At 43.0% G+C, this 26921-nt stretch overlaps 3 protein-coding genes across 7 annotated transcripts in view; 1 reads left to right on the top strand and 2 right to left on the bottom strand.

Moving 5' to 3' along the window:
• reep6 (receptor accessory protein 6) overlaps nucleotides 1-1458 on the bottom strand; it is a 147202-nt gene extending 145744 nt beyond the window's left edge. For 2 of the 3 annotated variants that reach the window (XM_079673190.1, XM_079673191.1), the window contains exon 1: nucleotides 1232-1458. In XM_079673190.1, the coding sequence (XP_079529316.1) occupies nucleotides 1232-1364 (133 nt within the window). In that variant the 5' untranslated portion in view covers nucleotides 1365-1458. The remainder of the gene's footprint in view (nucleotides 1-1231) is intronic. The other variant, XM_079673189.1, reaches the window with a different exon arrangement.
• Nucleotides 45-10882, top strand: LOC307034359 (tetraspanin-33). Its single transcript, XM_079673181.1, has 9 exons — nucleotides 45-247; nucleotides 4467-4667; nucleotides 5207-5264; nucleotides 5826-5950; nucleotides 6077-6151; nucleotides 6573-6668; nucleotides 6750-6878; nucleotides 7311-7472; nucleotides 10354-10882. The coding sequence occupies exons 2-9, from the start codon at nucleotides 4611-4613 to the stop codon at nucleotides 10507-10509; spliced, it is 858 nt and encodes a 285-aa protein (XP_079529307.1). The 5' UTR covers nucleotides 45-247; nucleotides 4467-4610; the 3' UTR covers nucleotides 10510-10882.
• Nucleotides 4363-26921, bottom strand: part of LOC307034336 (excitatory amino acid transporter 5-like) — a 55125-nt gene continuing 32566 nt past the window's right edge. Inside the window, exons 5-11 of one of the 3 annotated variants that reach the window (XM_079673131.1) lie at nucleotides 26642-26849; nucleotides 25525-25624; nucleotides 18766-18999; nucleotides 18490-18684; nucleotides 17969-18103; nucleotides 16970-17066; nucleotides 4363-4600 (exon numbers count right to left, since the gene is read on the bottom strand). In XM_079673131.1, coding sequence (XP_079529257.1) covers nucleotides 4463-4600; nucleotides 16970-17066; nucleotides 17969-18103; nucleotides 18490-18684; nucleotides 18766-18999; nucleotides 25525-25624; nucleotides 26642-26849 — 1107 coding nt within the window. In that variant the 3' untranslated portion in view covers nucleotides 4363-4462. Of the gene's footprint in view, nucleotides 4601-12727; nucleotides 15116-16969; nucleotides 17073-17968; nucleotides 18104-18489; nucleotides 18685-18765; nucleotides 19000-25524; nucleotides 25625-26641; nucleotides 26850-26921 lie in introns of those variants that run through there. The other 2 variants (XM_079673129.1, XM_079673130.1) reach the window with 2 other exon arrangements.

The following is a 26921-nucleotide window of genomic DNA, read 5'->3' as shown; positions in this document are numbered from 1 at the left end:
CTCGTTTAAAGCACTTTTGTTGTAATACTACGGATTTAGTTGACACTACTAGCCGAGTTTATTTTTTCCAATATCTCTCGGGCAGGACATTGAATTCGAAGTAGAAGAAGAAGAAGAAGAAGAAGAAGAAGAAGAAGAAGAAGAAGAAGAAGAAGAAGAAGAAGAACAAGAAGAACAAGAAGAACAAGAAGAACAAGAAGAAGAAGAAGAAGAAGAACAAGAACAAGAACAAGAACAAGAACAAGAAGTAGGTAGAAGAAGAAGTAGTAGAAGAAGAAATACGCTAGCGCTACAAAAGGCACAACACTCACTCTGTTTTTACTGACGACATGTAACATTTTATTTCACCTTGCTCTGTTTTTTAACACACGTTCAAAAACGGGAACATTTTCGGGAGTTTCAACCGGGTACTGGCCACCAAAAACGTGGACTTTGCCCGGAAAAGGGGGACGGTTTGGTCACCCATCCGACTGTGTTTACAGCTAAGCACACACGCTAACATTAAGACTACAAGCTCACTTGGGGTTGAGGCTTTTTTACACGTTGCTTGACTGCCTGCCCACATATCTGATCCAAATATAGTAAAGTGTATTGGGAAGATAATTATTTTAAGTTATTATTTAATAATTGTGACATTTATTGTACTTTTTGATGGATGAATGATGCTCAATGTGAGGGGGCAAAGAATACAACTGAGGGGGCAATGCCCCCTTTTGCCCCGTCGTGGCGCCGGGCCCGGAGAGGCTTCACCTCCCACAGATTATTCAGCTGCTTAAACTGCTCTGATCACATGGGGTGTAAATGTGGCACCTGATGTCCTTTAAAAGATAATAATAATTATTTTTCTCATGCTGTTTTTATGATGATTTTATGTTATATTAGGCAATGTTCTGTCATAAACGTTTGGGATGTGGTTTTGATATTCTTTTGTGCTTGCTGTGTTAATCAAATTCCCCTATTTTATCCCAAATATAAAATATTGATAGTAACAATATTTGAACTTTATCTGCTGCAGCACAAATGTTGACCAAGAAAACTTCCAGCGTATTTACATGTGCATGTCTACAGATAGCAGCTGTTCACTGTAGCTAAATGATCACAACTGAATCCTCTGACATGTAACAGGGAGGCACAAATGTTCTCAATAAAAGTAGAGAAACATATAGAAACACAAGTTAAGTCTTCATGATTAGTCAGAGTGAACAAGAACAAACAAACACAATTCACATACCCACTGCAATGATCTTCTTCCTTATCCCTGTTTTCTCCTCCAACGTCACCAAAAAGTCTGTCACCATGTTTTTCTCAGACATAAACTTATCCACTCGGTTTTTGATGGACGAGAAGATGTCCAGCAGACCCATGGTCCCCTAAACAGGTCCTTAAATACCAGAGAAATTGGAGAAAGGTGACCTGCGGGAGAGAGTAAAACACAGCAGAGTGCAGGAGGTAATCCTCCAACAGCTACAATCTGCTTTATGAGGAGAGGACGGGGGAGGAGGGAGGTACCACCTCACCTTTCCTCTAGTGCCACCCTCAGGACAAATGGCACTGCTTAACTCTGCTGTGAGACTCTATGAATAGATCAATCATTGAGATGTGGTCATATTGTGAAATGAAAGAACAATGCAACATTGAGGGGAAACTTTTAAGACTGAAGGCTTGTTCTCACATGTAATACAACTCAAGGTTAATATTGATATGTATGCAGATGACACTGTTTTTGTATACCATGAGCCTGTTGATGATAGCAGAAGGCTCGGTTGAAAGACTGGCTGACCGCAGACGTCACCCTGCGAAGCGTTCACTCTATAGGCGCTTTCACACCGCAGTACTTTTCCCACAAAGGTTCATCAGAACTTAGTTCATGAGAACTCGTTCTCATGAACTAAGTATAGATCGCGTTCACACCGGAATAAATCCCTGAGGGAGGATTAGGCAAATGAAGCCGCTGACGTCAGTTCTTCTTCTTCTGGTTTGGGATTACTTGCAGGCCACAAACAACTTCACGCCGTATACTGCCACCCGTAGTCCCCGTCAGGAAGTACCCGGAGTTGGGGACTGGCTTCAGTAGAAGCTGCTGGGACTCCTAGCATAAGGTGACCAGATTTTCAACCGGGGGACATTTTGAGTTTTGCGGTCAATATATCATTAACATATCCAATTTTCTTCGCTGTTAAAGAAAAAAGGTGGACAATTCCGGTTTAATGTAATTCGAACATTTGAACTGTTGGATACAAACAGAAGGACGATAGCTCATATATGAGACTTCAAAGTCTTTTATTTTGAAACTGTACATCAGATTGTCCAGATTCTCTCTGAGTGACTAGATGGGGTATCCTGCTATCACCCTGGAGTGAAATAAGTCTTTGATAATTTGACAGTTTTTTATTTATTCTTGTGTAAAAACAGAAGGACGATAGCCCATATATGAGATTTCAAAAGTATTTTATTTTGAAACTCTACATCAGATTGTCCGGATTTTTCTCTGAGTGACTAGATGGGGTCTCCTGCTATCACCCTGAAGTGAAATAAGTATTTGATTGACTTCGATTTGACTCTTTGATTATGGACGGTTTCCATTAAATAATAATCAAAATATAGATGGACAATCGATCTAATTTGAGATTTTAAACAGAATACACTTTAAATAGTCACTCAGTGGAAATGTCAGATATGTCTTCATAACTGTATCTTACATTTTACATTCACTCAGTTATAATGTGGTTGTTATACGTAGTTTGTTTTTAAGTTATTATTGATCACATTATATCGTACATATTTCTTAATTTAAGCTCCAGTAGCCTATATATGAATATGTTTGGTGTGTTTTTTAGGTATATTTGTTATTGACCAAGGCCGTTTTTACAGGCCTCTACCGTAATGCATAGGATATTCGCGCACCGCAATACAACGTGCGGGCTGGCTTGACTAGGTTTTCCGAAGTAGGGGCTGCCTTGACCACAGTCTGTTTACCCAGTGTTTCTTGACATGAAACGTTTTATTTCACCTCGCTATGTGTTTTTAACGTATATTAAAAAACGGGGACATTTCCGGGGACAGTTTCAGCCAGAATGCCGACACCTCCTCATCTCCACCGCTCCCATGTTTTATTTTGTGTTGCCATAAGTTAGTCTCTCTGCGTCTGTGCGCTGGGCTAATGCTAATGCTAATAATGCTAATGCAAGGATAATAAAATGGCGGCTTCACAAAACTTTTATGGAGTTTTACGAGGCGTGGTTTGCAATCCGCCCAGCCAAACAGAAATAGGAACCTTTTTCTCCCACGAAAGTCCCTGCTCTCTAGCAGGGACGGAAAAAGGGGGTAAAAAGGTTCTCATGAACTCGTTTTAGTTCCGGCTCTTTTTGGTGTGAACGCGACATTTCGGAACTAAAGTGGGAAAAGTACTGCGGTCTGAACGCGGCTTATGTGGCTTTGGAGCAAGAGGGCAGACTCTGATCAACCCCAGGCTGGGGGGCCTGGGCGAGGTGTCTGATGTTGAAAGACCCGGAACCCCTATTGACCCGAGGTCACATCACTGATGATGCGCCCCAGCACTTCTACAGGATGTATTTTTCATCCACTTTTCAGATTAAAAAAAATAGATTTTGCTTGCAAAATGCATGACTAAAGATTAAAGCTGTATTAGGTAAAAATGTTTAAACCATCACATATATCACAACAAGTTAAGAAAGATATTCAAACATAAATTCTTTGTGCATCACAACTTTGTCTGTTTACATCAGTAAATTGCTACATGATGCAACATTATCAACAATATAATAATGTCCTACCATAAGTACTACATGAGAAATGGAGGAAGGAAGGGTACTTTACTTGTGACACTTTAGTTCATTTTTCTGATAATACCTTTTGAATCAATGTGTCAAAAAAAGAACCATTAGATTTGTTCCACAACCATGAATACTATTGACCTCTTACCCGTGTATTACTGATCAGTAGAGAAATTGCTGTGTCAAATTTCAGCTCTTAAAATGTACTGTACATTTTTTAATAGTGAGACATGCTCTGTAGTGTATAAAGAGGGGCTTGCTGGTAATTGTTAAACCTCCGAATTGGCATGCTGGGTAAACAGTGTTGAGTGTGTAGTTTGGATAAGAAGCTAAACCTGAGGCAAAGCAATCGGCCGTTCCATAGAACAGGCGCTGTACTGAGTGTTGCAACACTTTAAGGAACTCAAGGCTAATATTAATATGCATTCAGATAATACATTGCAGCCTCTAATGTAAGAAAACTCAAGAATGTTAAGGAACCACAATGAAAATAAAGCCCCTGTTCTTTATTGTGTCATCCCAACTTGTGTAATGCTTTAATCCAAGCAAAAAATTAACTGTTTTCATAAATCATGTCAATTGAAATAAAAAAATCTGGATTAAAGGAAAGTTTTTTTGTTGAAGCAGCAGTTGTGACGTAACGCCAACAGACTCCCACCTCTTCCTCCTCAGTGTGATGGCAGGACGACAGCAGTGGATGGGATGAAGCTGACAGCAGGAATGTGTGCAGGCCAACACACGTCTTCTGCCGCCAGATAAGAAGCCTCTAACAGACTTTCAGCACAGTCTGGCAAAACAGAGACCTTCTGAGAGGAAATGAGAGGATACAGAGGCATCAAGTACACTTTATTCATCTGCTGCTACATCTTCTGGGTGAGTTTCTCTGTTGGGGAAAGTTTGAGAATTCAAAATAACACTTTATAGGTTTGTTAGTGTGGTTTATTTCTCTTAAACCTGCTGTACAGTATGGTTTCAACACACATCATAGGTAAAGGACGACTTCACTTTGCTTTTGCCAAAAGTATGTGGAGACTGTTCTTTTGACCTGGTTTTGATACGATAGAGCAACATGTTGATGCTTTGGCATACAGTGATATTAGTATGGAAGCCAATTTTGCTCAGGAAAAGTAGAATAAAAAATAGAAATAGAACTAATGTTTTACAACATAGTGAGGGAGTGAGTCAATGCAATACAGGTGGATGGAGACTTAATGAGATGGCACAGTAAAACTCCACCACCTGTCCAATACAGAAATATGTCAACAACGTGTTTAGCTTAGCTTAGCACAAAGACTGTTAGATAAATCAAAAGAAAAACACATCTGCCTCAAATAACTAATCTAATTGACATGTTTTCTGTGCTTCATGTGAGTCACCTCTCCTGGTTAAACTTCATCTCTCTCTGACTGCAGGTGGTGAGTGCCATCCTCACAGCAGTTGGAATATACGGCAAGATCGCCAAGGAGAAAGGTCAGTAAAAATTAATAAATTGTATTATTTGTGATAGAAGAAACTGATAACCTTACCTTTATCCTAAAAACCTGGGCCGTCTTTAATGCCAAACCCCATTTTACAAAGTGTGACGGTTCACAAAGGTAAAAACACTTTTGTGAACCGTGGTTTGATAATGATCTTTGCCCCCTCTTTACTTTTGGATAATTGAAAAGACATATTAGATAACAAATGAAGGTGGGCTTTCAGGCCACTGACTTCATTGCATACAGAAGGAATAGGTCTTTAATATGTGTGTTTGTTTCTTTGTCTTTTCAGAGTGTGTGAGTGTGTGTATTCAAGGTTACAAAACTATGATGCTGATAACATTCCTGAGGCTGTGCCAGAAAAGTTAATCAGACATGTTTTAACCATTACTCACTGTTTTAAGTTTGTGTGTGTGTGTGTGTGTGTGTGTGTGTGTGTGTGTGTGTGTGTGTGTGTGTGTGTGTGTGTGTGTGTGTGTGTGTGTGTGTGTGTGTGTGTGTGTGTGTGTGTGTGTGTGTGTGTGTGTGTGTGTGTGTGTGTGTGTGTGTGTAGATGTGGTTGACACCCTGACATTAGATCCAGCTCTGCTGTTGATCGTTGTTGGCTCGGCGATGTTTCTCATCACGTTCCTCGGGTGTTTTGGAGCACTGCGTAACACCACCTGCCTTCTGAAGATGGTATGATTGATCAGCTGATCACTGTTTCAGTGTCATATGTCAACGTTTCATTATTGTGATGTTTATTCTGCAAGTCAGTGCTGCTGAGTTGTTACTGTCCAGGTCATCTCTTCTTTGTTCCGGTAGTTTCTTGGGATCCTGGTAGCTGTCCTCCTCCTGCAGATCGCTGCTGGGGTGGTCGGATACCTCTTCACTGACATGGTAATATATAACACTAATCTGATTTAATATAACACTGCTCTGATTTAATATAACACTACTCTGATTTAATATAACACTGCTCTGATTTAATAAACCACTACTCTGATTTAATATAACACTGCTCTGATTTAATATAACACTGCTCTGATTGGACAAAAAATATAATATAATAAGATATCACAACTAGCAATCCGTAGACTTTTCTGTAGGTTTTCTTTCTTACAGAACTAAGAATAATGTTTGAAAACACTTCCAATAAAGCGAATTTTGTTTCTTATCTGAGTTACTGCAGCTACGATCAGCTACAATGATTTCAGTCCACAATGGAAAACAAAGTTTAGTACAGATTCTGCATTCATGTGCAGATATCTGATTATAGATATCCATGGATTTACTTAAGTAACTTGATGTTAATGTTCAGGTGATGGAGAGGACGGAGAGGCTAATGATGAAGGCCATCGTCCGTTACAGGGAGGACCGGGACCTGGAGAACGCCATCGACTTTATCCAGAAGAAGGTAAGGAAGGATGAATGACTGAGAAGCAACGTGAGGCCTTTACATCTGTTTCCTGGTAGAAAAAGTTTGATGTGTTTGCAGTTTCGTTGCTGTGGAGTTGAGAGCTACAAGGACTGGTCTCGTAACGTCTACTTTGAGTGTTTGGACACAAACCCTAGTCTGGAGGCCTGTGGAGTTCCCTTCTCCTGCTGCGTTGTTTTACAGAACCAGGTCAGAACCACTGTCTGTCTGTACAGTCCCCGACAGGTTCACAAAGGGACGTTTTCATGCCTGGAGTTTGGCTCATTTTCGCCAGCTCTTGCAACCAAAAATCATAATAAAAAAAGGTCTGTACGGCCCGTGGTCCATTTTTAATTCTAAAAGTACAATGGAATATGGCCCACACATGATACTTAGTACTTAGATACTGAGTCTTATATTGTGCTTCTTAAATATGTAAACATATATTACACAGTACTCATGTGTTAATAAGCCCAATTTAAAATAAATTCTGCCAACTAAAGTTGAAAACATTTTCTAACAAATCTTAGTTGATTAGAAAAATATTTCAAGCTTGCGTAACAAGCTTGAAATATATAAATAAATGTCAAATACCTTAAACAACCCTCTCAAATCCAAAGTGTGTGTTATTCCCTCCTGCAGACGGTGCTGAACACTATGTGTGGTTATGGGGTGCAGCAGCTGGAGGAGTCTTCAGCCGGTCAGGATGTCTTCACCATCGGCTGCTTGCAGGGGATCGCGCTGTGGGCCAAAGCTAATCTGCTGCTGGTGGCCGGCCTGACGGCTGGCCTGCTGCTGCTCGAGGTAACACCGCTGGAGCTCCAGTTCACAAACTTCAAGTCTTTATTTTTCTGTGACATCAGAGGTCATGTAAACACATTTCTTTATTTAAAGATTGAAGATTCAGATGTTTATTGTCATAGCACACAACTACGTGTAATTATGTAGTGTAGCAAAAACTAAGATTGTGGTACATCTGCAGTCTGGTGTTTTTAGTCTGATAGTCCTGAACAGTTTGTTGCTGGGGTGATGGGGGTATTTTATAATCCTGAGGGCTTTCCTCCTGAGCCGCTGGGAGTAAAGATCCTCCATGGATGGCAGCTCCGTCCTGGTGATGTGCTGTGCAGTTTTCACCACCCTCTGTAGAGTCTTATGGTTGAGGGCGGAGCAACTGCCGTACCAGGCCGCGATGCAGCCAGTCAGGATCCTCTCTATGGTGCACCTGTAGAAGGTCAGGATGCTCTCTATGGAGCACTTGTAGAAGGTCAGGATCCTCTCTATATAGCACCTGAAGGTCAGGATCCTCTCTATGGTGCACCTGAAGGTCAGGATCCTCTCTATGGTTCACCTGTAGAAGGTCAGGATCCTCTCTATGGAGCACCTGTAGAAGGTCAGGATCCTCTCTATATAGCACCTGAAGGTCAGGATCCTCTCTATGGTGCACCTGAAGGTCAGGATCCTCTCTATGGTTCACCTGTAGAAGGTCAGGATCCTCTCTATGGAGCACCTATAGAAGGTCAGGATGCTCTCTATGGAGCACCTGTAGAAGGTCAGGATCCTCTCTATGGAGCACCTGTAGAAGGTCAGGATCCTCTCTATGGAGCACCTGTAGAAGGTCAGGATCCTCTCTATGGAGCACCTGTAGAAGGTCAGGATCCTCTCTATGGAGCACCTGTAGAAGGTCAGGATCCTCTCTATGGAGCACCTGTAGAAGGTCAGGATCCTCTCTATGGAGCACCTGTAGAAGGTCAGGATCCTCTCTATGGAGCGCCTGTAGAAGGTCAGGATGCTCTCTATGCCGCGCCTGTAGAAGGTCAGGATGCTCTCTATGGAGCACCTGTAGAAGGTCAGGATGCTCTCTATGCCGCACCTGTAGAAGGTCAGGATCCTCTCTATGGTGCACCTGTAGAAGGTCAGGATGCTCTCTATGGTGCACCTGTAGAAGGTCCAGAGTATCCTGGAGTCCATGTTGAACCTCCTCAGCCTGCGGAGGAAGAAGAGCCGCTGTCGAGCTGTTTTGGTGAGCGTGGTGGTGTGAAGAGTCCATGTCAGGTCCTCAGTGAAGAGTACATGTCAGGTCCTCAGTGATGAGTCCATGTCAGGTCCTCAGTGAAGAGTCCATGTCAGGTCCTCATGGATGAGTCCATGTCAGGTCCTCAGTGATGAGTCCATGTCAGGTCCTCAGTGAAGAGTCCATGTCAGGTCCTCAGTGAAGAGTCCATGTCAGGTCCTCAGTAAAGAGTACATGTCAGGTCCTCAGTGATGAGTCCATGTCAGGTCCTCAGTGAAGAGTCCATGTCAGGTCCTCAGTAAAGAGTACATGTCAGGTCCTCAGTAAAGCGTACATGTCAGGTCCTCAGTAAAGAGTACATGTCAGGTCCTCAGTGATGAGTCCATGTCAGGTCCTCATTGATGTGGACACCGAGGAACCTGAAGCTACAGACTCTCTCCGCCGTAGTCCCATTGATGGTGATGGGGGCGTGTCACTCTCTCTGCTGCTTCCTGTAATCCACAATCAGCTCCTTGGTTTTGTTGACGTTGAGATGGAGGTTGTTATCCTGGCACCAAGATGTCAGGGTTCTGACCTCCTCTCTATACGCCGTCTCGTCACCGTCGGTGATCATGCCGATGACGGTCGTGTCGTCAGCAAACTTCACGATGGTGTTTGAGTTGTGTATGGCCACGCAGTCGTGAGTTAACAGGGAGTAAAGGAGAGGGCTGAGCACACAGAAACCCCTTCGCACCAATTATTTCAAATGTCGGAATCAGGATGGCTGTGACCATTTATTTTGCTGTCCAAGCCAAAATCCAACATTCGCACGCAGTGATCAGTCAGCTGTGTAGAAGTAAAAAAGTGAGCCGGGTATGATATTCTATATCAGGTTTTTCATTCATTCCACAACTGTTAGTGGTAGGCTAACAAGTGCAGAACTGTGGATATCTTCCAGGAGATAATTAAGTATATTTAAATGAAAGAACATCCCACCCTCTCTCTGACAACTGGCTTTTCCTCCTCCTTAAGTGTTGCCATTCAGAACACTTCTGCCCTCCAATGTTTTTGAACGACATGTGGTACAACATATTTCTCTATTATTATAACCTTGCCTTTAAGATCATAGGAGGAAATTCTCCTAGAAAATCTGAAGGAAGTGATGGAGGTGTGATGGTTAGACAGAACAGAACAGATACAGGAGAGGTCACTTTTTTTGGCCTTTGGCAAGTCACTTATCCACAAATGAGAACATGAATCAAGAACCAACATTTTTCCGACCAACATCCAAATATGAACTCTCGAATGATGTTTTTCCTGGAGGGAACAATATAAAATCACATGTTGATAGGGGACCTGTCATCTGCCATGAATCCTCAGCTAATGACAGAAAATCCAAACAGTAAGGACCTGTGTCCACATCAGGCCTTTTCTGAGCGCCAGCTTTTTTTTTTGCAATTGATTCCAATGAGAACAGAGCCTTTGTCGTAGCTTGCGGCATCCTCAAGAAAGATTGCAGTGCTCTGCGTCTTTTTTCTGCCTTTTTGTGTGGCCACTAGTGAAGCTATTCAGAATTGCTGCGGGCCGTCACTGTACAAATTGGAGGGGAAGCCTATCTGCCGGAAAGTGGATACAGGGACTTAAGATAGAAGCATCCCTGATCAGATTCTAAACTGTCTTTGTTTTTTCCGGCAGGTCTGCATGATCGGCTTGGCTGCCGGTCAAATCTCCTGGATAAAGAAAGTCCAACAACTAAAGAACGAAGATGCACCCAGAAGGAGGTCGGAAAGAAAGGACAGCTACTGGTATCCCGCTTTTGCAGACTTCAATGAAGAATGTAATTCTGAGTGATGGGATGTAAAAATATCGGATATTTCCAATGTGATTATCTAGTTTGTCATTTTAGGAGAGTGTCAGAGGCTCTCCCAGTGGGTGAACAGCTTCCATGCCTTGTTGGAAATTGAACTACTACCTCATGTCAAACCACTTCAGGTCACCTTTCTTATATACAAGTAAGTGATTCAAAGAGAAAGTCAGTTTTGTTATCAACATAATGTGAAAAGTATTAAAAATATGTTTATATTATGAAAAGCTGTTCCTTGTAGATTATTCAAAATGCTCACCCAGTACAAAACATTTAAATCACTGTGTATTTTGTATGTATATAAATGTACATGTGTATTAATCATTGTGAGAATAAAGCTTGATTTATTTATTCCTCAGACTCTCGGTGATTTGACTATTTCTTAACAATAAAGGTTCCATGTTGCTGTCGGACAGACAGATAGACCTATAGACCAAGCTAAGCCAACCAGCTACAGCTTCATATGTAACATAAATTAATGAGACTGGTTTCAAACTTCTCATCTATCCCGCGTCAGAGAAGAGAATGGGTGTATTTCCCATAATAACCAACTTTTCTTTAAGTAAAAGGAACTGGATCATTTTACTGGGGTTTTGTAGTACCCTACACCTTGAGACTAGCACCCTAAGCAAATACAATTATGAATTCCTTTTCTGAACCTGCAGAGACTCTGCTCAGCTGTGGTTGCTCCACAATGATAAGCTGGTTTTGCCCCCCCCCCCCCCCTCGAGGCTGCAGGAGATCTCAGGTGGTACATGCTAACTGCAGCTTTGCTTTGAATCCATATAAAGCACATATGGTCTGGTCCCATGACACATTATTAAGCTTCTGACTTACTAGCTGCAACAAGGACCAGTGTTTTTTATTAAATCAACACTTATCTAAAATATGTTTTGCATTATCTTATTTTGAAGTAAAAATGCAGTTGAAGGGAGAAACTACCAGCCTCCAAAGCTAGAGGACCCCTCAGCAAACCAGGTCACTCACTGTTGTTCCTCCGTCACTCATTAAATGGTCATTGTGACTTTAATCTGTGGTGGAGGATTAGCACGTTACCTGAGGCTGCGTGTCCCTCAGGGTTTCAGTCCTGTGTGGCTCACGCTGGCTTTACTAGATTAATAAATGCTGTGAGTGCTTTATAAATATCAGCAGTAAAGCAGTCGTGTAGTGACAATATGTTAGGTGTTTTTTCCTCAATCTGGAATAGATTATAGGAAATTCTGGTTTATTATTATTATTTCTATTTGTCTTTCTATTCTATTTCTATCAGTAATTCCAACATTGCACTAACAAAGTTAACTGCTTAAGCCTGGGCACAAGGAGACAAAAAGGGGGTCATGAAATGAGCAGTCAAATCTTGCACATAACGTTTAGATATTTATGTTGTACATATTATTCAAATGAGCTACAAGGAGTTAATAGGGTATTAGAGGTGTTGGTAAGTGTATTTTGGAGTTGTGGAAAAAGCTGCTTCGCTGCTCATTTCTCCTTGCTTCTCGTCTTTTTGTGATGTGAACCACACCCTGCCTCCAGCTCTGTTTGTGAGACTGATTGATCTTCTCATCTGACTCCAACAAAGCCAACAACTTCATGAAACCTCAGATTTTCCCTTAAAGTAACACTCCAGCATTTAATAAATCTGTGTCTCTCTCTTTCCAGGAGTCAAAAGAGAAGAAAGATCCAACAAAAGACAAAAACATCCCTTTCGACCAATCAGAAGCCCCTTTGTACCAGAGAATGGCCTCTATTTATATGTTATCACAGACAAAGTTGCTGATAGAAGCTTGACAGAAATAGCCCTGAAAAATATAAAGGTGTAACAACAACAACTCCACATAGAATAACAAGAAAGGAACGCGTAAATACAAATAAACGGAACCCTAAACATCCTGCTTGATTGCGCACAAGTAAGCCTCTGTTTTTTGGAGTGCCGAGCATTCCGTTTTTTCGAGGTCAGCATTTTAATTTGAGAATATGCTAAATTCTCAAATTCAGTCAACTTCAGCTTCAATGATGCAAGTTAAATGGGAAACATGTTGAATCTCACCTGAAGACACTCTATTTTAGGAGAAACGCTTTGGGCCCTACGCAGGCACATGATGGGACTCAACAGTGAACCTTTCATTCTGATAGTTTCTTGGTTTCGGTTTGGAGTTTCTGGGCCTTAACAAGTCACTTTCACTGCATGTAAGACAGAATTAAGTGTATTGGTATCAGTATATTTATTTTGAATATAAACAAACAGCAATTACCCAGAGTCCAAAAACACATATCATACAAAAAACAAATAAAGTATGTACACGATGCAATTCGATGAAAACTGTGCTTTTGTAACAGTTGAAAATGTTGCAGTTAGTCAGTGTGCATTGGCAGAGAAACATTGAGGTATGTGGATTAAAATGACAGAATGTCAAGGGTTACATTAAGGCAGGTCTACATTTTCATTGTTCTACATAAACAACACAGCTACTTAACTTACTGTACACAGAGAGAAGTTAAAGGAGCACTTTATAAAAAATGTTAAAAAAAATTATGAATAACTACAAGTCATTTATTTATAACATCATAACTTAATTTCCGCTGACCAGCTTTTGAAATATGAGTTGTTACACCTTTTTCTTACCTTCTATGAACCACTGGTGTTTGTCAAACACATTGCCAGAAGTCACTCACAATCTCAGATGTAAGTAAACAATTTGAGGTAATACACACATTTAAGTAGTTAAGTAGTAACTGAACACAAACTGACTTTGGTACCAAGTCCCATAATCCCTACAGCACTTTGATTAAAAACAGGAGAAAAAGATAATGCACAGCGGCTTCAAGTGAAGCCAGTAAGAGCGCATGCCAGCATGCTGTCAATAAAAACAAGACGGAAGAAGAAGAAGCTTGATTTGCAAGATGAAGAGCACTTGGATCCATTGGGCTGTCAGAGTGAACAGATTACCCTTTAACACACAACCAGTCTAAACAGGCAGCAGTGAGCACCAGCCAATCAAACACACAGAAAAGTCAAAGGGATGTAGAAAAGACTGATTCGAGATTCGAGATAAAAACAAACAAAGTTCTAGGAGAGGGGTCCAAACTGTTTAGCTTTCTCTTTTGGTCAACCTGCGAGTATTTTAAATTACATCCAATGTGATCCAACATGCTGTCTTAAACTATCACTCTCTCAACATAGAAGTGGATTTGTTCTGGCTTTAAAGTCTGAGTATACTGTAAGGGGACCAGGACTATTTGATGGGGTCAGAGTTGTACGAATATAGCACCCATTCAAAGGTGATGGCTTACAAGGGTCTGAGCAGTCGGGATGTTTAACAGCTCGACTTGGAAGATGTTGGAAGAAGTGTTCAGGGCTGAGGAGATGTAATCCCTTCAGTGTCTTTTGGGCCTCCCCAGAGTCTTTTCAGTGGCAAGTGCCTGATCTCTATCAGGAGGCGTCTGGCTCCATCAGTCACGACTCACGAGGGCCATTGGTTCCCCTCACCTGTTAACTAACACGTTTTTTACACCAGACATACACTAATCATTTTCATTCATTCATTTCCAACAGGTAAAGCGGCTGTGGTCTCAGCAATAAAGAAATCATAGTGGCAGCCCAGGTCTTGTGGCCAAAGTTTTTTTGACCCCAAGTAAGATGACCCTCTGCAGTCCTTCGCATAATAGTATGTGGATTTGTATAATAATGTTATAAGCTTCATTCTGTGGATTACTTTGCACAGATGAAGTTCTTTCAATAATGTTGTTGTGAAACCCTTATTAGCTGGGACGAGTGACCCTGTGATGGAAACTTATTTTGGCAGCATGTATCAGCCATCTCCTTCTTTAGATCACTTCAAGGTGTGGAACTGGCATTCCATCTTCATTTTGTGTTAAACTAATAACTAAACTGACCTGAAAGTGATAGTACAGTCACATGTCTGGCAGTACCCAAGAGCCATTAAGGTTTGATACCCAGTTCAGAAGGTTAACTGCAGCGTGTCCAGCTGCTACGTGGAGCTGTCAGACCTGAGGATGAGTGTGTAGGTGCTCCCAGGAGGGCTGTGTCTCTGATGCAGATCAGGCTCCTGTTCAGCTGTACTTCCAAAGGAACCAGACAATTAGCTGGATTCCTCTTCTTGATATATCAATCCCACCACTTTTTAAATTCAGGCTAGTTTGCCAGTTAGTGCTGATGGCTGGTTTCCATTAAAATGGCACCATGGTTCTTGTAGTGGAGCTTTTGTTCTCACTGTCATTAAGGGAAAAAGCTCAAAAATGACGCTCCAATCCACTTTTGGCCAAATAAACAACATTTCCTGTCACCTAAATTAAATTCAAAGCAGTTGGGGCTGCTCAGAAGAAGAGGTATCATGCTCTGTAACAACAAAGTCTGTCTCCTGTTCAGATGGCAACGTGAACTTTAACTCGGTGCGTCTCCAATCACACCTGACAGATGTTATAGTAAACGGTGTGTGCGTGCCTCTCGCCGACTGAGTCGCCCGTCGTATCAAACATACAGTCTTTGTGTGTGTGGATCTCTGTCATTGGCACTTCTACACTGTTAGAGTTGTTGTGAGCGTGAGGATTCTGCGTACCATAAGATGGCCCAGCCTGAAGAAAAAACACATTACATTTAGACATTAGATGCAAACTGTGAAGTGATCAAGAGATTTTTTTTAAAGCATATGTCTGAAACAACAACAATGATGGACACATTTGTTGCCATAGAACACAGGTCAATGTGCCAGAAAGGATATGTGATACACACACACGTCCCATCCAGTCGGAATGGGTTACATGATAAAGGTGAGGAAATAGGTTAGGATACATAAAATATACATTTGCTACTATTGTTTGTATTTGAATTTACTGCTGCCAAAGGAAAATAAACGTGTTATTTGTATATTCTACTCTGGTGTTTTCATTTTAGACTTTATTGCCACCTACTGGCTCAGCCTTCTTGTTTGAGAACGTGTTTGTGCTGAGACATTTTGTGAAATTAAGGTTGTGTGACATTTCTTTTTCTAAATAAAGGGGGAAACTTTAACTTTAACTAGACAAGAGATTGCTGAGCATTAGAGGTGTTGGTAGATTGGACAGACACAGACAAACGGCTACATTATTAATTTTGCCTCAAATTGCATTCCTTTGGCTAGGTGCTACATTAATAGTATAACAGATAAGCTAACTCACTTTGTGAGTTTATACAGTAATAAACAGTTCTGTGACTTAATGAATTCTTAGTTCTCAGTTGGTTATGAATGAACTTTTTCTGCACAGCAAAAGAGTGAAGCAGAGTGGGTAGGGCTTGACAAAGTCTCACAAGGATTTAAGATAAGAGTAAGGGATCTTATCTGTTGTGGTTGACTCCACAATCTGAGAAAACACTGATGTAACTGTTTGTAACCCAACAGGTATAAATCCAGTTACAGCTCAGAGTTGTAATCGACAGGTTTGTGTTTCCAATCAGAAGTTATAGAGAGTGATATTTGATTTGGGATTTTTAATTGCCTCCAAAAGAGCAAACTTTTTCTGTTGTTATTTAAGTTAAAGGTCACCTATTATGCACTTTTTGATGTCTTTTATAAAGGAATATGTGTCCCCGGTGTGTAAGGAGACTCACAAAGTTTCCAAAAATACAACCCTCTCTCTTTTCCACCTTACCCAAATCTCTAAAAACGGGGGTACAACGGAGCTGATCCAGATTTGCTGCGTCATGACGACATTACTAAAATGTGGGCGGGCTTTACGTTGAACTCCTGGCAACGTCCCGCCCACCCAACCTATCGTCCCCTATCAGAAATAAATACGCTGTATCAGAAACAATGCGCAACGTGTTTTGGAAGTAATATGGTCTGTGTTTACATTAGCATCGCTAACACTCAGAGCTAACGCTGTACTGGAGAGAGTATGTGTAAAGAAGCCAGATGTAAAAGGTACTGTCCCATGAGAGAGAAAGCGTTTGAGCTCCATACTGTTTCAGAGAGAATGCTTGATGTGGTTTGGAACATAATATGTTGTTTAATCATGGCAGCGTTTATCTGAGTTTCTGCTGGTAGACAGCCTTCTCTTCACAGAGCTCACTGCGTGCATGTGGACGCTCCAAAGGGGCGTGACCAGCAGCAGCTCCAAGGGGGCGTGGCCAGCAGCAGCTTGGCTACATTTAAAGGGCCAAACCCAGAATCAGCACTTTAGTAACAGGGCTGAAATAGAGGGGTATGAGGCATGTGAAACATGGGTGACCCTGTAGAGACATGTTTTGTATAGATATGGCCCTATAATATACTGTTCAAATACAGTATAATAGGTGAGCTTTAAAGGTAAAACGTCTAAAAAGATTTAATACATTACTTTAAAAGGTCAGAAAAGTAAGATTAAGTCAGAATAGTAAGTTTAAGTTAATAGCCAACATACACAGAGTAAGATTTTCATAGATACAATTACAGATGGTGTTTTATTTTTTACCTTTCCTGCTCCACTGAGGGGGAAATCTTTCCGACAGAGGTGGGCGATGATTCCCGCTGCCAGAGCATCGCCCAGAACGTTGATCATGGTTCGAAACCTGTCACTGTAGAAACAGGTGTGATTAAAGGGAGACACCGTGAAACCTAAACTACTCTGGACGAGAGTCTTTTTTTTTTTAGACGTCACAAGGATGTTCCTAAGGAGTCCATCATACACAATGACAATGTAGAAATTCTCACGTCATACAAATACTTGGGCACCATTTTTCGATGACTACCTCAAATTTGATGTGAATACTGAGTGTATTGTGAAGCGGGGTCAGCAGAGAATGCACCTTCTTCGCAAACTGAACTCTTTCTCTGTAAGGCCTTTCATTCTTTGTCGTTTTTACCAAGCATTCATTGAGAGCCTTATTTGTTTTTCTTTTATCTGCTGGTTCCATAGCCTTACACTGAAAGACAGGAACAGCCTGAACAGCATTCTTATAACCTGCTCTAAGATCATCGGCGTGAAACAGAGAGACTTAAATTCCTTCTGTAACCAGCAGATTCTGCGGAAAGCAGAGACCATTCTGAACTCTCCAGGTCATGTTCTTGCACATGAATCTCGTCTGTTGGCATCAGGGTGAAGATATGCTCTACCTGCTCTAAAGACTAATCGCTTTTCAAAATCATTCATCCCTTCTGCACTCAAACTTTTAAATTCTTGAAAGGCTTTTAACTTGATTATTTATTTATTTATTATTGTGATGCTATGCACTATTTATAGTGTAAATTGGAATGATCCACATCTGTGCTCCCGGGTGTGTCTGTGTGTTTTCTTCCTGCCTGTGTTCATGACATAAACTGCTGCTCATAACCAATTGCCCCTTGCGGGATTAATAAAGTTGTTGATTGATTGAGTAATGGATTTTTTTTTACTCTATTCTACAATGTACCGATAATAATGCTGAAATGCTGAGACAGAGACCTTTCTACATAGCCAGTACTGTAAACTCACAGAATCCAGTCGATGGCCACGATCAGTGTGATGTCATCTGGGGGCAGGCCTACTGATGTCAGTACAATCACCATGGTAACCAGACCAGCCTGAGGGATCCCTGCTGCACCGATGCTGGCAGCTGTGGCCGTGATGCTGCATGAGGACAACAGAAGAAAGAGTTAAATTTAACATAGTATATGTATTCAAACTAAATGTATTGGCCTTTTCACAACTTAAAGTCCTTACTGAGAATCACATTTTTGTTGCATTGTATCGATTTGCTGTACAATCACATACAGTACGTACATCACTGTATCATCAGCGTATGAAACCATTGTTGGAATTTTTTTAGGACTGAAGCATGATTTGTGCTATGCATACAAAGTAAAGTATAAGTTATAGTGGGAATCTCTTGCAGTAGACATATAATTAAAAACATTCACATATTGTGTCCATTTGTTATAGATTCTTTCCATTTGGGAAATGAAGTCTAAACAAGTTCTTCAAGTTTCTCAGACACACAATGTCTGTTGGTTTACCTGATGGTGACCAACTGGCCGAAGTCCAGCTCATAGTCATTAACCTGAGCAATGAAGATGGCCGCCACAGCCTCGTACAGTGCCGTCCCATCCATGTTTATTGTAGCCCCCACGGGTAGGACAAAGCGAGCAATTTGTCGGTCCACGTGGCAGTTTTCCAACAAACACTTCATGGTGATTGGAAGCGTGGCGGAGCTAAGAAGATACAACATTTAATGACAGCCTTAAAAACATCCACAGACTGGCAGGTAAAGCAGGGCTGTCCTTGACTCTGACCTGGAGGAGGTTGCCAGGGCGATCACCATGGCCTGCAGCAGCCCGCGGATGTACGTAAAGGGGTTCTTCTTGGTGAGGACAAAGTAGAAGAAAGGAAGGAGGATAAGTCCATGGACAAAGAGGCCAGCGAGCACGGTGATGCCATACCAACCCAGCTTCTTCCCCAGCGTGCTTGGGTCTTGCATGTCCAGGATCTTACCCGCCACCAGGAAGACGATTCCAAATGGGAAGTACCTGAACCAAACAAAACACTGATGATTTATCAGTTAGACTCTTTACAGTGGTGAAGCTAACCGTGTCCAGTTGTCCAGAAGGTGACACTAAAGAAAACAACATGGAGTCATTTCAATCCAAAGAGGTTATCCTCTGGGGAGCAGGAATACATGGTGTTAATTTGATAAGTAATAGATAAATCTCATTGCTAATTCAAGTAGAAATTCTGGATTGATGGTGAAGTCATCAAGCAATCATCCTCGCGGGATCATGAGTATCCACCTCAGGTTTGATGTATAAACATATATATGACTGCATGGGCTAAGTGTGGGTCACGGCAATCATTCTGATGTTAGGATAACTAGTCAGGCCCTCTGCCTAGCCTGCACTCTCTCCTCCCCCCCTCTGTTTCTCTCTCTGTGTGGGGTGTGGTGTGTGTGTGTGTGTGTGTGTGTGTGTGTGTGTGTGTGTGTGTGTGTGTGTGTGTGTGTGTGTGTGTGTGTGTGTGTGTGTGTGTGTGTGTGTGTGTGTGTGTGTGTGTGTGTGTGTGTGCGTGCGTGCGTGTGTGTGTCATGTTGAATGCAGGAAGTGGATCTGGTGTGCTGGTGTCATAAATAAATGACATGGAACTTTCTGTCAGAACACTGCTTTCGAACTACCATAATAAACCACTCTCGGTGTGTAACTATATAACATTGTGTCTATTAGTTACAATATACATTTTTTTCTATTCCAATTCAAATACTTTAAATAATTGATCATACATTCTGTGAGAATAAAATGTAAATTTCATTGTGCAACCTTGTGTTCTAAATTGACAAATAAATGAATAATTGATCCAAAAAAATAAGAAATTTAATTTTAGAATCCTATACTATACAGAAATGTGTCTTCACCTCTATATAAAAGTCTAGTACCGTATTTATATCATGTTTAAGCTTGTAAGTCAGTTTGAATTACTATTGGATGTAGTGAAACAAGAAGAACGAATCTCAATAAATATACTCTTAACTGTTCTGTTATTACTGAAATATGTTTCATCAGCTTTACAACTACAGCCGTTTATTCTCATCAGCTAACAGCCTCCAACAAACCTTCAAATCAAAGAGCAAAGTGTTCAGGAGCAAAAGACTAAACTAAACTGAACTAACTAAACTGAAGTGAACTAAACATGCAATGTGCAATACTGTGCAACACCTTATAATGTTAACATGTTGATATGATAATGTTATATATACGTCCATTAATGATGACAGGAGGCACAGCAGCCCTCTGTCTGATGGACAGATGTGTTCATGACCACTTATATATTTACTTTGATTCATTCACAGAGCGGTATAATGAGACAATAACAGGCTACAGATGCGGACACACACACACACACACACACACACACACACACACACACACACACACACACACACACACACACACACACACACACACACACACACTTATATTTATATATGAATATATACAATTTCCGATTCAGACAAGTATGAGAGCACTCTCATAATAACGTAACACAATCAGAGACTGGATATTTCCCCCCCCCCTCTCTGGTCGCTGAAATGAGGAAAATAAATTGCGGGTTTTATTTACAAGTATTAAAAGTAAGCAGAGGACACCAAACCAACTGAGACCTGTCTGTCCGCCGCATCCACACACACACACACACACACACACACACACACACACACACACACACACACACACACACACACACACACACACACACACACACACACACACACACACACACACACAGCTCCTAAAGCATAATCGGGATACAGCCGTTGTGTATTTTATTATTTGAAAAATATGGACTCTTTGTTTGTAGTTATCTACTAAACTAAAGCAAATAAAGAGAGTAGGTCTGTTATACTGAGTGATATATATTATACACACTGCTCTGCTTTCTGCACGGACCTCACAGCTGTTCTCACTGTAAATATCGCGTCACGATGAAAGCAGTTACTAAAATAATATCCAGGGGATGCATGCAGAGCTGTCATTGGCTGAGATAAGTTCGGCCGTGCGTCACGACTGTTAAGAACTCAGGCACTTAGGAGGTAGGACCCAATTGCACGACCCGGGAGACAGAGGTAAAGTATTGGTAAGATACTTTATTTTCCAAAACAAAAAGCAAGATGAGCAAAAAAATTGTCACTTTCGAATCTCTAGCTGAGATGACAAAAAAAATAAGAACAAAATGAAAATCGCTCACGTGGTGAGGAACAAAACTTTACAATAGCACGAAGAGAGCATAGACCTGACTGTGGCAAGAGACAAGTCCTTTCATGGCAATAGACAAAACGCATAGACCTGAACGTGACAAGAGACAAAAACGAACTGACATTGAACACTGGGAGACTGGGGAATTTAAACACAGGGTAACAAGACACAGGTGGGGACAATCAGGGGCGGGGCTGACACTGATGAGCACAGGAGACACAGAAGGGGTGACAGGTGAAAACAATCAGGAAATTAGACACACCAGGTAAACTAACGACAGACAGGAAAACACAGGGGAAAAGACCAGAAAATACACAGGGAGGAAAACATGACAAGGAGAAAAGCAAAACACCCACTACCAGACACACAAAACTAAAAACATGACACAACACAATAATCGTGACAGAACCCCCTCCTCAAGGGACGGATTCCAGACATTCAAAAATAATTCAAAATCCAAAAAGGGTGGGTGTAGGGGGGTCCGGAGGACCCGTCCGGGACGACAACCCAGAAGCAAAGCACAGTCCATAATGGGTGTCTCGGGCAGATGACCCAGGGGCAAGGCAGAGTCCATGATGGAGTTCTCGGGCAGACGGTCCGGGGGCAAGGCAGAGTTCATGGCGGAGTCCTCGGGCGGATGGCCCGGGAGCAAGGCAGAGTCCATGATGGAGTCCTCGGGCGGACGGCCCGGGGGCAAGGCAGAGTTCATGGTGGAGTCCTCGGTTGGGGAACTCAGGAGACCGGGCTCTAGGGCGAAAGCCGCTGGGAACTCAGGAGGCCGGGCACAAGGACGGGCAGGAGCCGGCGGAACCCCCGGCGGGCCAGGTGCAGACGAGACCCTGGACGGAACAGGACATAGGGTTGGCAGGACCACCGGCAGAAAAGCAGTCGGCGGGATCCCCAACGGCACAGAACATAGGATTGGCAGGACCCCCGGCAGAAGAGTAGTCAGCGCGGCCTCCAACGGCACAGAACATAGGATTGGCAGGACCCCCGGCAGAAGAGTAGTCGGCGGGGCCTCCAACGGCACAGGACATAGGGTTGGCAAGACCCCCGGCAGAACAGTAGTCGACGGGGCCTCCAACCGCACAGGACATAGGGTTGGCAGGACCCCCAGCGGAACCTCCAACGGACCAGGACATTGGATAGGGACTTGAGAGGGAACTCGAGAGAAGCCTCGAGAGGTGACTCGAGAGGAGACTTGAGAGGGAACTTGAGAGGTGACTTGAGAGGTGACTTGAGAGGGAACTTGAGAGGGGACTTGAGAAGTGACTTGAAAGGGGACTCGAGAAGGGACTCGAGAGGGAACTGGAGAGGAGACTTGAGAGGGAACTGGAGAGGAGACTTGAGAGATGACTCGAGAGGGGACTCGAGAGGGGACTTGAGAGGGGACTCGAGAGGTGACTCGAGTGGTGACTCGAGAGGTGACTCGAGAGGTGACTCGAGAGGTGACTCGAGAGGGAACTTGAGAGGGGACTCGAGAAGGAACTTGAGAGGGGACTCGAGAGGAGACTCGAGAGGAGACTTGAGAGGGAACTTGAGAGGGAACTGGAGAGGTGACTTGAGATGGTCGGTACGCCAACAGGACACGGGGAGCTGGCGTTGGCTGGAGAGCCAACAGGAGACAAGGTTTTTGGAATCGGCCGGTACGAGGACAGGACACGGGGAGCTTGCGTCGGCCGAAGAGTCAACAGGTGACGAGGAGCCGGAGTCGGGACCATGGCTGCTGGTCCCGGTACTTGAGCCGGAACCATGGCTGGAACTGGGTCCGGAACCATGGCTGTATGGGCCGGTTCTGGAGCAGGGACCATGGCTGCATGGGCCGATTCTGGAGCCGGAACCATGGCTGTGGGAACCGGAACTGAAGCCTGGATCATGGCTGTGTGGGCCGGTTTTGAAGCCGGAAAAAATGGCTCTAAGGTCCGGTTCTGGAGCAGGGACCATGGCTGCTGGGGCCGGCACTGGAGGCGGAACCATGGCTGCTGGGCAAGGAACCGGAACACGGCACCATGGCTGTGTGGGATGGTACTGGAACACGGTACCATGGCTGTGTGGGCCGGCACTGGAGCACGGAACCAGATTACGAGCTGGCTTCCTGACCTTGCGTTTCTTTGAGGTCTTTTGGAGGCTCCTTGGACCTTCAAACGCCAGACGGGATCCCAAAAAAGGGTCAGAAAATGAAGACTGGCAATCAGGGCTGCGTGAAAAAACTCTGAGCCATTCAGGCAACGAGCTTTTCAACCATGGCATGTTGGCCACCTCCATTTGTGCCTTTCTGAGGATAGTCTCTTTGTCCCTTCTTGAAGAGGTTCCACTCCACTCGGCAAAATAAAATTGAAGAGAAAAGTCTAGATCGAACAGATCTAACTCAAAATCTTCCAAATCCGCTGGGTCCATATTTGGTCAGTTCGTTATGTTAAGAACTCAGGCACTTAGGAGGTAGGACCCAATTGCACGACCCGGGAGACAGAGGTAAAGTATTGGTAAGATACTTTATTTTTCAAAACAAAAAGTAAGATGAGCAAAAAATGGTCACTTTCGAATCTCTAGCTGAGATGACAAAAAAAATAAGAACAAAATGAAAATCGCTCACGTGGTGAGGAACAAAACTTTACAATAGCACGAAGAGAGCATAGAACTGACTGTGGCAAGAGACAAGACCTTCCATGGCAATAGACAAAACGCATAGACCTGAACATGACAAGAGACAAAAACGAACTGACACTGAACACTGGGAGACTGGGGAATTTAAACACAGGGTAACAAGACACAGGTGGGAACAATCAGGGGCGTGACTGACACTGATGAGCACAGGAGACACAGAAGGGGTGACAGGTGAAAACAATCAGGAAATTAGACACACCAGGGAAACTAACGACAGACAGGAAAACACAGGGGAAAAAACCAGACAATACACAGGAAGGAAAACATGACAAGGAGAAAAGCAAAACACCCACTACCAGACACACAAAACAAAAAACATGACACAACACAAGAATCGTGACAACGTCTCTTTGAAACATCACTGTTGCCGGAAATGCATCCGCGGAGGAGCCGTGGAGGACCGTGGAGGACCCATCAGTGTCTCCTCGATTATAGCTCCTCCAGAGAGCCTCCTCGATGCTCGGTCCTCGATGCATTTAGAGAAATTAGATGTTCTTCAACATGGCACGCTGAAATCCATTTCCGGGTCACTACCGGAGGACCGAGGACCGAGGAGTCGAGGAGGGGAAATTAAAGAATTGAGAAGCGTGTGAAGTGTGTCTGTGGTTACTGTAGTTTTAGAAGAATCACTAACACAGGAGCTGTAGTTCAGTGTTCTGTTGAGTATCCAGGTCATTAGGCTTTGTAGAGACTGGCTGTTTTTAAACTGCTCCGGTGCTGCAGCAGGAGGATGTCACCTCCATGTGTTTGCCCACCTGACCACCTGACAGGTCACTAGGTCAGATTCAAGAAAGCTGGTCAAGGTTACCAGGATGCTTCTGTTTCTCCTGTCAGATTGCCGCAAGGTCAACAGGCTTTGGCTTGGTTGGGTGTCTGCAATGGGACCGTTATTAAACAAATACTAACTAAAACAATTAAAATAACAAACTATAATTAATATTTGGAATAATGTTTGTTATTTAAAAGATGCTTTCACATCTGAAACAATGCCAAAAAGACACATCTTGGCCTAACAGGAGGATCATTGGGCTGCAACATAATCTGCACTTTTTTATTCTAATCTATTCTGCTCCATTTCTTCTTGCACTATTTTTTTATTGTTGTATGTCCTATGTTGCATTGTTGGAGGAGCCTGGGACTTGAGATTGTCATTGCCATTACTACACTACAAAAAAATATTCTTACCGAATGATCACTACAATTCACATGATGATTTACCAAATTATACTTCCTGTTGTATCAGTGCAAGTGTTACCATGGTTACCAAAAGCCAACATTCTGAAAAACATGTATAAATGTTTTCATCTATTTCCTGCTGGTGCAGTGGCCCAATCAACACTAATAATATCACCTCCACCTCCAAATCAGAGAGCAAAGCGTTCAGCATGCAAAGCTGAATATTTGCAGTGACTGTAGCTTAGAAGTGACACAAATATAGGAAGTGTGTCTGTCTGTTCAGTATTCAGGTCGTTGAGCTTTGTGGGCTCTGCGGATGTTTTTAATCTGCTCAGGTGCCGCAGCAGTAAATTGTCACCACCTGCATGCTTTCCCCCCCCCCGACCAGCCACTAGGTCAGATTGACAGAAGCCCTCCTCTGTTTCACAGATTCTGTAAGTACTGTGTGTACGTTCAGAGTATTCTTCTCACCACACAGCAGCGTTGATGATCTTCATGACACACTCGTTGATACACTGGCAGACGTTGACCAGTGGAGCTCCTCGCTCCCCCATCCTGCCCAGCAACAAGCCTGCAACATACCGTTTACACATCTTTATAGGGAGAACCAACTGCACTCTATTACCTAATTCACACCAACGGTGTTTCAGGGTCGGTTCGGAGCTGGAGCTTGAAAAGCACCGGGTTTTCCTGTTCACACCGCAGCGGAGCAGCCTCTTAGCTCCGGAATCCGGTTCATTTCGAGCACCAAAAAATTGTCCGGCCGGAGCAAAAGCACCGCATACGTCACGCTTACGTCGAGGCGGGGGCAGGGGCGGGAACAACTCCTGAACAACAACAAAAAGCCCGCGTTGTATCCAGTTTGTACACAACGATGGAGAAACTTAACAAGCAGCAGTGGTCCACTGAAGAGACCAGCTACCTACTGGGAATCTGGTCTTCTGAAGAGGTACAGAGGAAGCTGGAGCACAATCGGCCATTGTTGTTGTTGTCGGTGTCAGCTGTGAGGGGTTTCCGCGCGGTTTGGCTTTATGAAGCAGGCACGCAAACGGTTACGTCATGAAGCAAACCATGACGCAATGACGCAGCACCAGTCGGACTCTGGGCAGTGTGAAAAGAGCCGTAGCTAAACCGAAGAACCGCTTCTGAACCTGAAAAGCTCTAGCACGGAGCTTGAACCGGAGTTGCGTTGGTGTGAATGAGATATAAGTTGTGCAGGATGATAATGTAAACTAGGAATCCAAGGGTTTATGGGTTAAAAAACGAAGGATGTCTAAACTAATGCCAAAACGCCCTCAAATGGAATGTAATGCTTTACGGTTGTAGAAAAAATTTAGTTTGGAGTGAAATCATGCAACACCGTGAGGACAAATAGTAAATGGTCTGAATCTTTTGACTGTTATTTTTTGGGGAAATGTTTACAGCTCAAACGTTTAAACATTAATGTGAAGAAAGTTAAATTAAAGAACTTAAACATCTGATATGTTTCACACCAATGATAAATGACAGAAAACGGAATCATTATAAAAACTGAAGAGCAGAAAACCTCAGGACTTAATAACATCGTTTTCTGCTTCAGTCTGCTCACCCATGGTGGCGGAGAAGATGACGATGCCCAGGACGTTCATCTGTTGGCTCGTGCCAGGACTTGTTTTGTACGTGACATCTGGAGGCGGGGTCAGCTCAAGGTACACTGTCCGACCTTTAGGGTCATTCTCATCTGGGAAGACGTAGACGAAGTTGGGCTGCACGGTTCTGGTTGGGACTTTGAGGATGGGAATCAGGTCTGTTTTGTACTGAAGGAACACAGTAGGGTTAGTCACAGCAAGTGTAAAAGGTATTGCACTTTAATTCTGAGTTCTGGGGGT

Source organism: Notothenia rossii (genome assembly GCF_949606895.1).
Source record: "Notothenia rossii genome assembly, chromosome: 1".
Lineage (NCBI taxonomy): Eukaryota > Metazoa > Chordata > Actinopteri > Perciformes > Nototheniidae > Notothenia > Notothenia rossii.
The sequence above is the reverse complement of the archived record's forward strand: the minus strand, read 5'-3'. Positions and strand labels throughout refer to the sequence as shown.